At 62.2% G+C, this 12,135-nt stretch overlaps 1 protein-coding gene across 1 annotated transcript in view; it reads left to right on the top strand.

Moving 5' to 3' along the window:
- ADAM33 (ADAM metallopeptidase domain 33) overlaps positions 1-12,135 on the top strand; it is a 71,245-nt gene that overhangs the window by 52,870 nt on the left and 6,240 nt on the right. Inside the window, exons 8-19 of the mRNA XM_067533662.1 lie at positions 2,044-2,115; positions 2,828-2,994; positions 3,111-3,195; positions 3,863-4,005; positions 5,687-5,864; positions 6,400-6,489; positions 7,105-7,300; positions 8,494-8,602; positions 9,194-9,398; positions 10,111-10,188; positions 11,146-11,254; positions 11,864-12,011. Of these exons, the coding sequence (XP_067389763.1) occupies positions 2,044-2,115; positions 2,828-2,994; positions 3,111-3,195; positions 3,863-4,005; positions 5,687-5,864; positions 6,400-6,489; positions 7,105-7,300; positions 8,494-8,602; positions 9,194-9,398; positions 10,111-10,188; positions 11,146-11,254; positions 11,864-12,011 (1,580 nt within the window). The remainder of the gene's footprint in view (positions 1-2,043; positions 2,116-2,827; positions 2,995-3,110; positions 3,196-3,862; positions 4,006-5,686; positions 5,865-6,399; positions 6,490-7,104; positions 7,301-8,493; positions 8,603-9,193; positions 9,399-10,110; positions 10,189-11,145; positions 11,255-11,863; positions 12,012-12,135) is intronic.

Below are 12,135 nucleotides of genomic sequence, written 5' to 3'. Positions count from 1 at the left end.
ATGTCCACATCCAAAGGTGGGTCTGATTCACTCCCAGGTGCCCTTTCTGGGGAGGAACGAGGCGTCCCCTTTTAGGGCTGAGACACAAGGTGGGTGAGGTGACACCTGGTACTGAACCGACCTCTGTTGGTGAAAGAAACGCTTTCAAGCCCCACAGATCTCTTCTTTAAGGGTCGGCTACCTCCAGGCCACCCCGCCTCTCCTTAAAGGACCCTGTTCTCTGGGTAAAGGCCTCACTGAAAATTGATAACCGGGGTCTCCCTCCAGCCACGCTGTCCTGTGGAGTGCGTCTGACAGAGAGCACGAGGCTGCCCTGGAGAGAGGTGAATCTCAATCCACTGAGGTAGTTTCATTGTCGTTGAACCTTCAGCAGCCTCAAGAGCATGTGGCCCTTGTGCATATTGATGGTGCACGGGGGAAGGGGGGTGAAATTCCTTCCTGACCTCTGACCATCTGCTCCCCTGAAGCATGAGGTTTGATAACCCGTGTTTTATGCTCCATGCTCAGAAATGTCAGCATGGGTCCTGGCCCCAGTAAGGATGGCTGCGGGTGCCCTGTTCCAGAGTCACTGCCTTGGAAGGGCTCCGAGGGGTGGTTTTTATATAGGACTCGCCACATACAAAGCACGTGACAGATACGGACAAATGACTCCCTCCCCACCCCGCCAAAGTTAACCCCTGCCATGTCGCAGGTGGAGAAACTGAGGCACAGAGCGGGCCAGGGACTGCCCAAGTCTGAATTAGAGCCCCCAGTTCTGCTGTGCTGAGAGCACAAGACCCCATCTCCCTCTCTTCGAGGAATCCTGGGGGCTCCTCCACCCCATCAGTAACGCTGCTACCACTGCAATAAATCATGTCCCCATTTGCCTCACATGCCTTATGCCCTTTTGTTTGTCCTTTCCAGCCCCCTCCGCTCGGCCAGCGAAACTCGGCGAGGTCACTTGCCCTTTGGTTTACACACGGTTTCACGCTGAGCTTTCCAGGGCCGCGGTGTTTGGGTTGCAGCTACCGCCGGGGTCTGCTCATTTGCCAGTCCAAACACCTTTGATATGGGGGTGGGGGGAAAAAGGAGAGGCAGCATGCCTGCTGCTGTGAGGGTCTGTAACAGCTCGTTTATATGAGGTCTGCATTTCGGGCTGTGCTTATGCTGGTGGCTCCCTTTAAACAAGGTGCAATCATAGCTACATTCTCTCCTTCCCCTCCCAACGTCCGCGTGCGTGCTGAGAACGGGACACCCAGGGCCAGGTTCTTGCCCGGCTCTGAGTGGCCAGCAGGGAATTCCTCTGGCTTCTGTCGGGGGTGTGTTGTGGATGGCCAAGAAGGAGGGTGTGGCCGAATAGGTCTCCGTCCTCCACTGGCTTAGTGTCTGTTAGAGACTCAATGCCCATAGCATATTGGGGCAGCTCCTCGAGTGATCCAGCCTTCAGCGGGGCTGGTGCAGACTAGTCCTCCAGACAGGGAGCTGTAACTGGTTCTCTGCCCCGCCCCTCCCCGCCCGGCCGAGAATCTGGCCCCAGGATGTAGATGACAGGTTCTCGAGCCGTGGTGTGCAGAGGTGCTCGGATGGGGCCCCGGCTGTGCAGTAGATTGAGCGGCTGACACGAGGGGAATCTCCCTGCGGTTTAGCTCTCCACAACGACGACGCCTGGGAAGGTTTTTCCTGTGCCTGCAGGAGGGGCTGGAGCAGCTGGGTTCAGGCTGCGGTGGGGTGTGTCTGGGCGGGGCACTGGATAAGGGGGCGCGTCGCGAACAGACGGGAACTCCTCCCTTCCGGCTGCCTGAGCGTCCGACCTCGCTGGAGGTGCTAGCCGGGGCAGGCAGTTGTTCAGGAAGATCTGCTCGTGGGGGTAGCCAGCTAACCTGAGCGAATTATGTCTCAGGCACCGACCTGCCGCTGCAGCATCGGGCTCGCTTCATTGCCGCTCCCGTGGGCAGAGTTCATGTGTGCAGATGGCTGCGGAAGTCGACAGAAATAGCTGTCGCTTCCCCCCTCTCCTCCCACCCCGGCTGCTCCATGTTTCCTTTTTTCTTCCCATCCCACCAGTTCCTCAACCAGAACCTCAACCTGGGCCACACGAAGCAGCGAATCCTGGAGATCGCCAACTACGTGGACAAGGTAACGGCCGCCTGCCCTGGAGGAGCAGGGAACTCTGACTGCCGCGTGTGCAGAGCATCTTCCGCCCCCGAGCGCTCTCGAGACCTGAGCCCAGGCCCCCCACTCCGGCCCGGCGATGGCCCAGCATTCCCCGGGGTGTTGTTTTTAGATGTAGCCGCAGGCCACTGAATCTGCGCTCTCGGACGTCGCGTGGGGCGCAAACGAGGCAGCAGCACCCGAGAGTGGATGGCGGCCTGGCTTTGTTTTGCTACTGTCACCCTTTTACAAGGGGAGGTCGTTGGTCCCAACCGGCAGGTAGCCTGCTCGTCATCTGGGACAGCAAGGGTGAAAAATCGGGAGATGGGCTGGGGGTGGGGGGCGATAGGCGCCTATAGAAGACAAAGCCCCGAATATCGGGACTGTCCCTATAAAATCGGGACATCTGGTCACCCTATCCCTGCCCTTTGACCCGGCCGCTGGGGGTGGAGTGGAAGCTGCCCCTGGCACCATGTTGAGGTGCAGATCGCTAAGGTTTGGCTCATCCCTTCGGCGATCACTGGAGATAGCATTCCCGGTACCGGTATGTCTGCGCCATCTAGCCGTGGGAAACCTGAACACAGGCTGGCCTCTGCTGCCGTGGGGTGGGGAGGGAAGCGTGGCGGAGGTGATCTGAATACGGAGGCCCACCGTTGGCCCTGCTGTCAGCCACTGATCGCCTTCCCCCCCCGCACAGTTTTACAGGTCTCTGAATATCAAAGTGGCCCTCATCGGCCTGGAGGTGTGGACAGAGAGGGACCAGTGCACCGTCACCAGCGACGCCAACGCCACCCTGTGGTCCTTCCTGCAGTGGAAGAAGACGCTGAAGTCTCGGAAGAAGCACGACAACGCCCAGCTGCTGACGTGAGTCCCCGTGTTTGTCTGGGGGTGTCTGGGTGAGGCAGAGCGCTCTGCCCCCAGGGCGCCGGGCCCGCTAACACGCCTCCGTCCCTTCTTGTTTCCGGTGCCTGTCCGGACAGCGGCAGGACGTTCCGCGGGACGACCATCGGCATGGCCCCCCTGGAGGGGATGTGCAGCGCAGACAACTCGGGCGGCGTGAGTGTGGTAAGGAGAGTGGAGTTCCCGTTATTCCCTGGTTCTCGGGGGCCACCCCCACGGCCTCCTCCCCCCGCAACATTGTATCTCCCTCTTCTCCTGGGACAAGTGAGCAGCCTCCAGAGATGGTGCCCGGGGAATCCTGTGGGCTGGAACTGCCTGGCATCGTGGGTCCTCAGCCACTCTCCCCTCAGCTGCAGCCCGCAGCTCCGCTGGCCCAGGCCTTCGTGAGCAGAGCCAGGAGCTGGGCCCGATGCTGGGCCCCTCCCTGAGCCGGGCAGCACATTCCTGCCCTTGGAGCCAAACGCCCCGGAAATCAGGGGGGACTCCAAACTGGGTTTCAGTTTCACAGTCAGCTGAACAGCCGGTCTAGGTCTGACCCCGCCCTCGCCCTGGGACGCTCTGGCTCCACGTCTAGACACAGGAGCACAGGCCCTGATCTCTGACGCTGACTTTGGCTCCGTTCCCCAGCTGGGACGCCAGGCGCAGCCCACAGCTCGTGGCTTTGAGGTGCCACGAGCGTCCTCTCAGCCTCGGCTTTCCTCGCTGCCCGGGAAACAGTCCCAGCCCTTCTGAGTCAGGCGGCACCCGCTCCCTTCCCACGCCGAGCCACTGTCCCCGGCCTGAGGGGCGGAGGCCCTGATGCTGTCCGTGCCTCTCCCCATCTCTGCCCCAGGACCACTCGGAGCTGCCGATCGGCGCCGCCGCCACCATGGCCCACGAAATCGGGCACAACTTCGGCATGAGCCACGACAGCGAGGGCTGCTGCGTGGAGGCCGCTCCAGACCAGGGAGGCTGCGTCATGGCCGCTGCCACCGGGTGAGCGGGCGGCGGGCGCGGGAGCGGGTGGCCGGGGCCGTGCCGAGCGCGTTGGGTGCTGCTCTTCCCGGAGCCCGGCGGCTCCACGGGCTGGTGTGTGTTTTACCGCGGGATCCGTTCAGACCTGCACACGGCTGCGGTCGTGTCTCTGTCTAGCGGTGGGCGGGTAGTTCAGAACCGCGCTGATGTTACCGAGAACCGGCGTCTCTTTTAGCGCGTGCGGTCGAGGCCTGCGTTGCAGCCGCACGCTCTCGCTCTCCCCCCCGCGTTCCTCGTGTGGTTTCGCTGACGCCGTGGGTTCCTGTACGTACGCAGCCACGGATACACCACACAGGCAAAACCACTAGCCGTTCCCCTCTGACGAGCCAAATCCCTGCTTCTCAGGTCTCACAGGAAAGCGGTTTCTATCCACCTGCTGCCCCTGCGGTTGTTCTGTGCCAAAACATGACACATCCTGCACATGGGGTTTTAACATTCTGCGCGTTTCGTTGGTCAAAAGAACACGATGTAATCGTGTCAGTTTCAATGGTTCAGGTAATTTATTTCAAAATACCTGTCAGCGAGTCCGTCTGTAGCGATACCGGCAACGGGAAAGATTCAGCAAAGGGATTCCTTACCGGGCAGGTTAGCACATCTGCGTGGCTCCCCAGTGAGCAAGAGAGACGGAGTCTGGGATGCACACATGCCCAGCCCTGCCCCCCGAGCCAGGGGTGGGGCAGGCAGGTTCAGCCTGGCAGGATCCAAGTGTGGGGAGGGGTCTGGGTGCGGGGAAATGGGACTGGGGGTCGGGGAGGGTCCAGGTTGGGACTCAGCGGGGTGGGGGTCCGGGTCAGGGAGGCTTGGTGGGGTGGGAGTTCCAGTGCTGTGGGCTCATCAGGGGAAGGTCTGGGGGTGGGGGGAGGAGGGGTCCGGAGGCAGGCAGTGGGGTTCGGCCGGGGAGTCAATGGTGGGGGCAGATGGGGGTTGGCTCCCCGTACAGTGACCCCTCCCCCTGCAGCTGGGGAGTAATGGGGGTAGGAAGCGGTGGGGGAAGGAGGGTGCTTCCTGCAGCCAGGGGACATTCCCAGAAGTGGGTCTGCCTCGGCCCCGGCCCTGGGGCACACAATAGGAGCCACTGGCTGGGGCGTTTCCAGCCCTGCCCTCCCCAGCTCCGGGTGCACTGCCATAGCGAGCGAGAAGGACAGAGAGAAGCCAGACCCAAGACGGTAATTTACATCTCACCCGGCTGCTCTCGACACCCGAACCAGAAGTGCCCCCCGCTGTCCAGGAGGGGCCCGTGAATCATTTTTTCAGCGGGGACAGAGTAAACTCTGCAGGGGACATGAATTCTGGACGGTGGCACAGAATTCCCCCAGGAGTTATCTACCTTAGGTACTTCTCCGGCCCCCGTCACCATAATACCTGAGCACCTGACAGGCTGCTTGCCCAGGTGACTCTGCTCTGGTGGATGATCTGGTCGGCCAGTGATCACTACTCTCCAGTTCTATGCAGTCTGGCTACAGGGATTAAGTGATGCATTGGGGTGGATTTCACCCCATGTGCATGGAAGACCCTGTGCTATCTATTTCCCAGGAATGCGGGCTGCCAGGCTCAGGTGTGTCTGTCTCTTCCCTTCTCCCTCTTGGAACGGGTTGCTCCAATTTAAATATCTCCCTGACTCCCTTTCTCTCCCCCTCCGCAGCCACCCGTTCCCTCGCGTGTTCAGCTCCTGCAGCAAGAGGCAGCTGGCGAGTTACTTCCAGAAAGGAGGTGGGATGTGTCTCTTCAACATGCCCGACACCAAGGACCTGGTGGTGGGCAAGAAGTGTGGCAATGGCTTCCTGGAGGACGGGGAGGAGTGTGACTGTGGAGAGCTGGAGGTACACGCCCTGGCACCGCAGAGAGCTGAGCTGTGTCCATGGGGGGCGTGGCACTCCATTATCTTCTGTGCCCCATGGGGGCATCTGTGAAGGCGGACCAGGGGCAGAACACCCCCTGGACGGGGGGGAAGAGTGAACATGGGGCAGAAGGGGCCTGATCCGAATGGGGGTGGAGGTTCAGTTCAGTTCAGGGGGCTTTAGATCAGACCCCTTGACTGTGAGCACTTACAGTGTGTTTGTGCCATCAGTGATAAATCCATGGGAACCGTTACTAGGCTCAGGCCAAATGCTGTTAGCCCAGGTGTGATTCTCGTCCTGGCTCTGCCACTCGCTTGGTCTGGCAAGTCTCCACCCCCCCTCATGCCTCAGTTTCCCCATCTGCTGATGTTACTGACCTCCTAGGGAGGGCTGAAGAGCTATCTTGGGTGGGGAGTCCCCAGAAGCCTGGCCCAGGGACAGGAGGAGGGAATGACCGGGGGCAGCTTGAAAAAGGCCAAGCAGCCCGCTGACGCCGAGGCCGGCTCTCCCCGTACAGGAGTGCACCAACCCCTGCTGCAACGCCCACAACTGCACGCTGAAGGCCGGAGCCCAGTGCGCCCACGGGGACTGCTGCCAGAACTGCAAGGTGACCTCCTCCGGCCGGGGCGGGGGCCGGCGGTGCTGGGGGAGGGAGGTGGGACGGACGGACAGCACTGGGCAGGATCCGGCTGTTCGGAGCCCACTGTTCTGTGTGCCACGCCCCCCTCTGCACCTGGGCCACAGAGGACGGGAGAGGACCGCGGATCCCCGCTGAATCCTCTGTCTCTTGTGTCAGCTCTGGGGAGGGCCCGGCTTCAATCCCCCCCGAGCATCACGACGGCGGCTGTCGCCCACTAGCCCGCCGAGGCCCAGGGGAATCCCTGCTGGCCGCTCTTGTGGCTAAAGCGCAGGGCTGGGGGTCAGGGGACATGGATTTACTGTCCTCGCTGGCTGTGGGGAGCAGAACCTGGCCCTAGACATGCTGCAGGGGCTGGGCCCCGGGGTGGACGGGAGGATCAGGAGGGAGTCGAGCCAATCCTGGGGCCGATGGGCTGGGCAATCCAGCGGCCGGTCAGCCTCCAACTCGCCCCACTGCAGGTACCCGGCTATCAGGTGCCGGTGCAAGGGGGGAGGGGAAGGCAGCCTCCTGCCCTGCTAAAAGGCTTGCGGCGGCTGATCAGAGCCGGGTGGCAACGTCTCTCTTCTCCTCTGGCTCCGGCAGCTGAAGACGGCTGGGACCATGTGCAGGGAGCCAGCTGGATCCTGCGACCTCCCTGAATACTGCACGGGGGCCTCCCCCTACTGCCCCGCCAACGTCTACCTGCTGGATGGCTCGGCCTGCGCCTCCGGGGAGGCGTACTGCAGCAACGGCATGTGCATGACCCACCACCAGCAGTGCGTCCAGCTCTGGGGACCAGGTGAGTCCAACCCCTCCCCCCCCGGCTCGGGGGTCCCAGTCCTCCTTTCCTGGGGCTCACGCCTGTCACCGAACGGCTCCGAGCCTGCCCAGCCGTCGGCCTCTCCGTTGCCGGCCCTCGGGCCCAGTCTAGCATTCCCTGCCGCCGACTTTCCACGGCAATCAGGGTGCACCTGTGACGTTCAGGCCGCGGGGCGGCGTGTTTCCAGGCGCGGCTGCGGCTTTCCAGGGCAGGCGTGGCCGTGTAAACTGGCGGGGATTTGGGCGGCGCCCTCCCCTTGCATTGGCGTTTGTCTGTCGCTCGTGTGTCGCTGTGACGGGCCCTCTGCACACGCGCTGCGGTCGCTGAACCCACTGAGCCGTGCTCCCGCAGCCTGCCCAGACGCGTGTGCTTCCGCTTGCACGCGGCACGCGCTGCACGTGCCTGGCGTACGCACTCACAAGCGCTCGTGTCCCCGCCCCCCCCGGCCACGCCGTTGTCGCCACCACGCACCCACTGCAAGCCCCGAGGCCCGCCAGGCATGGACGCCTGCTGCATCACGCCTCCGTGGGGCAGGCCAAGCACCCACATCGCACCCACCCTCCGTTCAATCCCAGTGCATGCTGCCTGCACACACCAGGCGCCCATGCACGTCACACAGTGGCTGCACGCGGCAGTGCCGGCACACGAGGGATACGCATCCAGTGCACCCTGGGCATCCACCTCGGGGCGCAGCAGTTAGGGAGAGCCGACGCGGGACCTGTGCCGTTTTCCCGGACGGATGGAGAATCTTCCCGTTGGCGTGTGGTTCGTGACACCTACTGGGCAGGGCGGTGTACTGCGGCAGGGATGCTGGGGAAATTCCTCGGCGAATCCCCAGAGCAAAAGCGGCTCCTTTTCCTTCCCCCCCTTTCGCCTCCTCTCTTTGTGTCATCGTGCTGTCTCTGGCTGCGATTCGGTGCCTGAAGTCAGAGCTCCAAAAGGCAAGCGTCTCCGGGGCACCCTGCACCCCAGGCATTTCCAGTCCCGGGTTGCAAACCCAAGAGGCTGTGTGAGTAGCTGATCTTCCGGAGGCTGCTCCACACTGCTCCAACCTCTGAGCCTTCCGCCCTCACTGTGGCATTCCCGCCGTCCCCCGCTGTCCCCCCCAGCCCCGCGGTGTGGGATCTGCACACGGGATTGCTCAGGGACGCGTTGGTTCTTCTCCCCTGCAGGCGCCTGGCCGGCTCCCGACGCCTGTTTCCAAGATGTCAACACGGCCGGCGACACGTACGGGAACTGCGGCAAGGACAGCCAGGGGCATTACGTGAAATGTGACCGGAGGTGGGTGCTGGGGAGCCGCACCTACACGTGTGACACACCAGCTTAGGGAGTGTGATCGCGTCTCCCCCTAGAAGCCGGCCACTGTGGTGTCTCAGCGCGTGAAACGGGTGACTGGAGAGGGCCTGTTCTGCACAGATCCGCTGGTAGCACGCGCCCTCTTCAGCTCTGTCTCGTGCAGAGATAGACTCATTTGTGGGGGGGTCAGATAGTCCGTCCTCAGCTCCACGGCAGGCTGCTTTGATCATCCGTGGCAGACAGATCCTAGAGGTGGCAGGTAGGCCAGGGGGAGGAGGGTGACTCACGACACTGCTGAGAGATGGCTCCTTATGAAGGAGCTCTGGGGCCCCAGCGTTTCTGGGGACGGGGAGTCAGCTTCCACGGAATCAGGGGCCCTTGGCCTGGCAGGAGGTGTCGTGTGAGACACACATCCCGTGTGCTTAAGCAGACAACTTGCGAATGACCTAGTACCCAGCATCCCTTGCTTTGTCGGGCTCCTCCTTCAGCCGTGTGCCGATCCGCGCTGCTAACGCACTGAATTCCGCTCGGCCGGCCACGGCTCCCCGCTTGTGACCTCGCTGCCTCTCTTCCTAGAGACGCCAAGTGCGGCAAGATCCAGTGCCAGAGCTCGGCCAAGAAACCCAAGGGGACCAACACAGTCTCCATGGACACCACCATCCGCTTCAACGGGCGGGAGGTGAAATGCAGAGGCGCCTTCATGTACGCCACCAGGGACGACGAGGGGGACATGTCGGACCCCGGCCTGGTGATGACGGGGACCAAGTGTGGGGAAGGGAGGGTAAGTGTCCCCCTTACCACCCCCACTGAGCGGATGGAGGATGCTGTGGTCTTTGGTTCTTTAGTTCATGGAGAGTCACCCAGCAAGTCTTGGGCAGAATGATGTGATGCCTGGCAGCGGGGATGGAGCCGGGATACGGGCGGCGAAGGGGCGATGCCCTGGCGGGATGGAGCTATTGAGTGTCCGGCTTGAGGAAGGGGCAGAATTGTTGAGGGCCCTTCCGGTGGAATGAAACCAAGCTGAGCAAAATCTTAGTACTGGAGATCCCAAAGGCCCCTGCTGACCCCAGCAGTGAAGGAACGCTTGCAGCGCTTTCTCCCCGTAGATCTCTAAGCGCTTCACAAAGGAGGCCAGCAAGGTCAGTGAGGCTAGGACAGATTTTCCAGCACAGAGCAGTGGATGCTGGATGCTGGCGTGCTGGGAACATCGGTCAGCCAGAGCCCTTGGGAATGCACTGTGGGGACCCAGCGTGCGCTCAGCGGGCAGGGCGAGGGGAGTGGGGAATGGACTGGATTCACTCATAGGGTGTGAAGAGTCGGTGATAGGGTTGGCTTTTGTACATTACCTCTGAGAAGTGACCGGGGTCGGGGGCTCCATCTCCCACGTCGTCTAAGCACCCATGGTCCTACCTGGGTGGTGCAAGGTTGCATTTTCCTCGCTGAACTCCTATGTCCTTCCCCACTAAGTTTCCCCCCTCGCTCATTGCACTCAGGTCTGCAAGGATCGCAGGTGCCAGAACGCTTCCTTCTTTGAGCTGGAGAAGTGCATTTCCCAGTGCCATGGCCATGGGGTGAGTGACCGTCCGAGAGCTTTGGGGGGTGCCGGAGATTGGCTCCTGTTCTCCAGCAAGGTGTGAGCCTCACAACAAAGTGGCCCCCTGCCCCTTGTGTCCGTGTCCGGTAGAGCTGGGGCTGAGCTGCTTTGTTTGAAGCCGCGTCCACGTTCAAGGGGAGGCAGGTTGGGTTGTCGGGGTTCTCAGGAGCAGCTGCGAAGGATGGATTTCGAGCTGCACTCGGCGGAAGTGTGGGGGCGTTCACAGCGTGGCTCGGATGCCTCTCTGAGCTTAGAGTCCAGCCGGGGTCAGAAGCCCAGCTGAAACCTTCGAGCAGGAGGAAGATTCATAGGCCAGAGGAAGCCATTATGACGACAGATGGAAAGAGGCTGAAGATTTGGTCTCCATAGGGCCAGGCGTCCCTGCAATATGAATCCGGAGTGAATTTGGAGCAGATTGGGTGGAGCGCAAAGTTCTGCAGAGGAAAATCCCCCCTCCGGAGCGTGGGTGGAGAAGGGGTTTCCAGAGCACAGCTGCAGTCTCAGAGCGTTGTCTTGATGATGTCCATTGAACTGGACCTGCCGATGTTTGGGGAGGGGGCGCCCCGCTGGGAGGGGACAAGGGGAGGGCACACGAGCGCCCTGGTTTGCGCCCACCATTAAAGACTGGGATGGCCGGAACCGTGGGCTCTCCAAGGCTGCAGCGTGACAGAGACGCCTGGACGGATGGTCTGGAGATCTCCCAGCCCGGCCGTCCCTGCTCTGAGCGCTCTCCAGGGGACGTGGAGACAGGAATGGCTGAAGCTAACCCAGGGCTATGCCCTCTTCCCCCCTGGGGACCCCTCTGGTGTTGGTAGCCTTTGGAGCTCGCTCGTCACCGGCTTGGCATCTCCTTGTGCTTCGTTCTCCTGCCAGGCTGATGCTGGAGGACCATTACTCTGCCCTGTCTCTGACCTTCCTCTCCCCGCACCTCTAGGTTTGCAACAGCAACAAGAACTGCCACTGCAGCGCCGGCTGGGCCCCCCCTTCCTGCGAGAAGCCGGGCCTGGGGGGCAGCGTGGACAGCGGCCCCGTGCAGTATGACAGTGAGTTCTGATGGCAGGCCTGGGGCCCGAGGGGGGCGGGGCAGGGCCCCACGGCTCCCCCACCGCTCTCAGCTCAAAGCCGGACCACGCCCCGGGGTGGGAGGGTGGGTGCGAAGGGAGCACAGAGCTGCTCTCTCCGTTAGCGCGCCGGACGCACAAGACCGGGCAGGCTGAGTGAGAAAAGCAGCTGATGGGGCAGTTCCCAAGTGGGGGGATTCGCTCGGCGTCTCCAGCTGAGCTCCCCATACACAGGGCAGGTCCCCGGGGGCTGGGCAGATGCCACAGGCTGGGTTTGCAGAGATGTGCCTGCCACTCCAGATTGACCCGGGGGGCGCAGGTCAGGGATGGGCAGGTTAGCCCCCCCCAAAGGTGTTGGGTCTGGGTTTGCGGCACGGGCATCTCTGCCCCGGTTTGCTGCGGGCACCTACGAGGCGGAGTCCATGGGAGGGAAGGAACACAGATCGCCGTGTTTCTACTCTGCCGCGCTGCAGAGCCGCACGGTGCCCTGAAGTCTGCCTGTCAAACGGGAGCGGGTATTTTCCACCCCCCGACGTAAGGGGCTGGGGCAGTGTCAAGCCTCCTCCTCATCTCTCCCCTCCGCCCCCACAGACCACGAAGCCATCCTGATAGCCCTGCTGCTCATCTTCCTGCTGATCCTCCCCGCCACAGCCTCGGGGGTCTACTTTTGCTACCGACGGCAGAACTCGCTCCTGAGCAAATGGATCAAGGGCACGAGGAAGAGCCGGGAGACACGCAGGTGAGCGACCGTCCCAGCGATGCCCACAGTGGTTTGATTCTCTGCCGCGACTGACTGCGAGGTAGGATGGGTGGCGAGGGCCCAGCTTTCTAAAGGTGTCAAGGCGTTGCTGCGCTCAGCGTCA

This window comes from Emydura macquarii, unplaced genomic scaffold (genome assembly GCF_026122565.2).
Source record: "Emydura macquarii macquarii isolate MOO-44397 ecotype Brisbane River unplaced genomic scaffold, CSIRO-AGI_Emac_v2 contig_3345, whole genome shotgun sequence".
Classification (NCBI taxonomy): domain Eukaryota; kingdom Metazoa; phylum Chordata; order Testudines; family Chelidae; genus Emydura; species Emydura macquarii.
The sequence above is the reverse complement of the archived record's forward strand: the minus strand, read 5'-3'. Positions and strand labels throughout refer to the sequence as shown.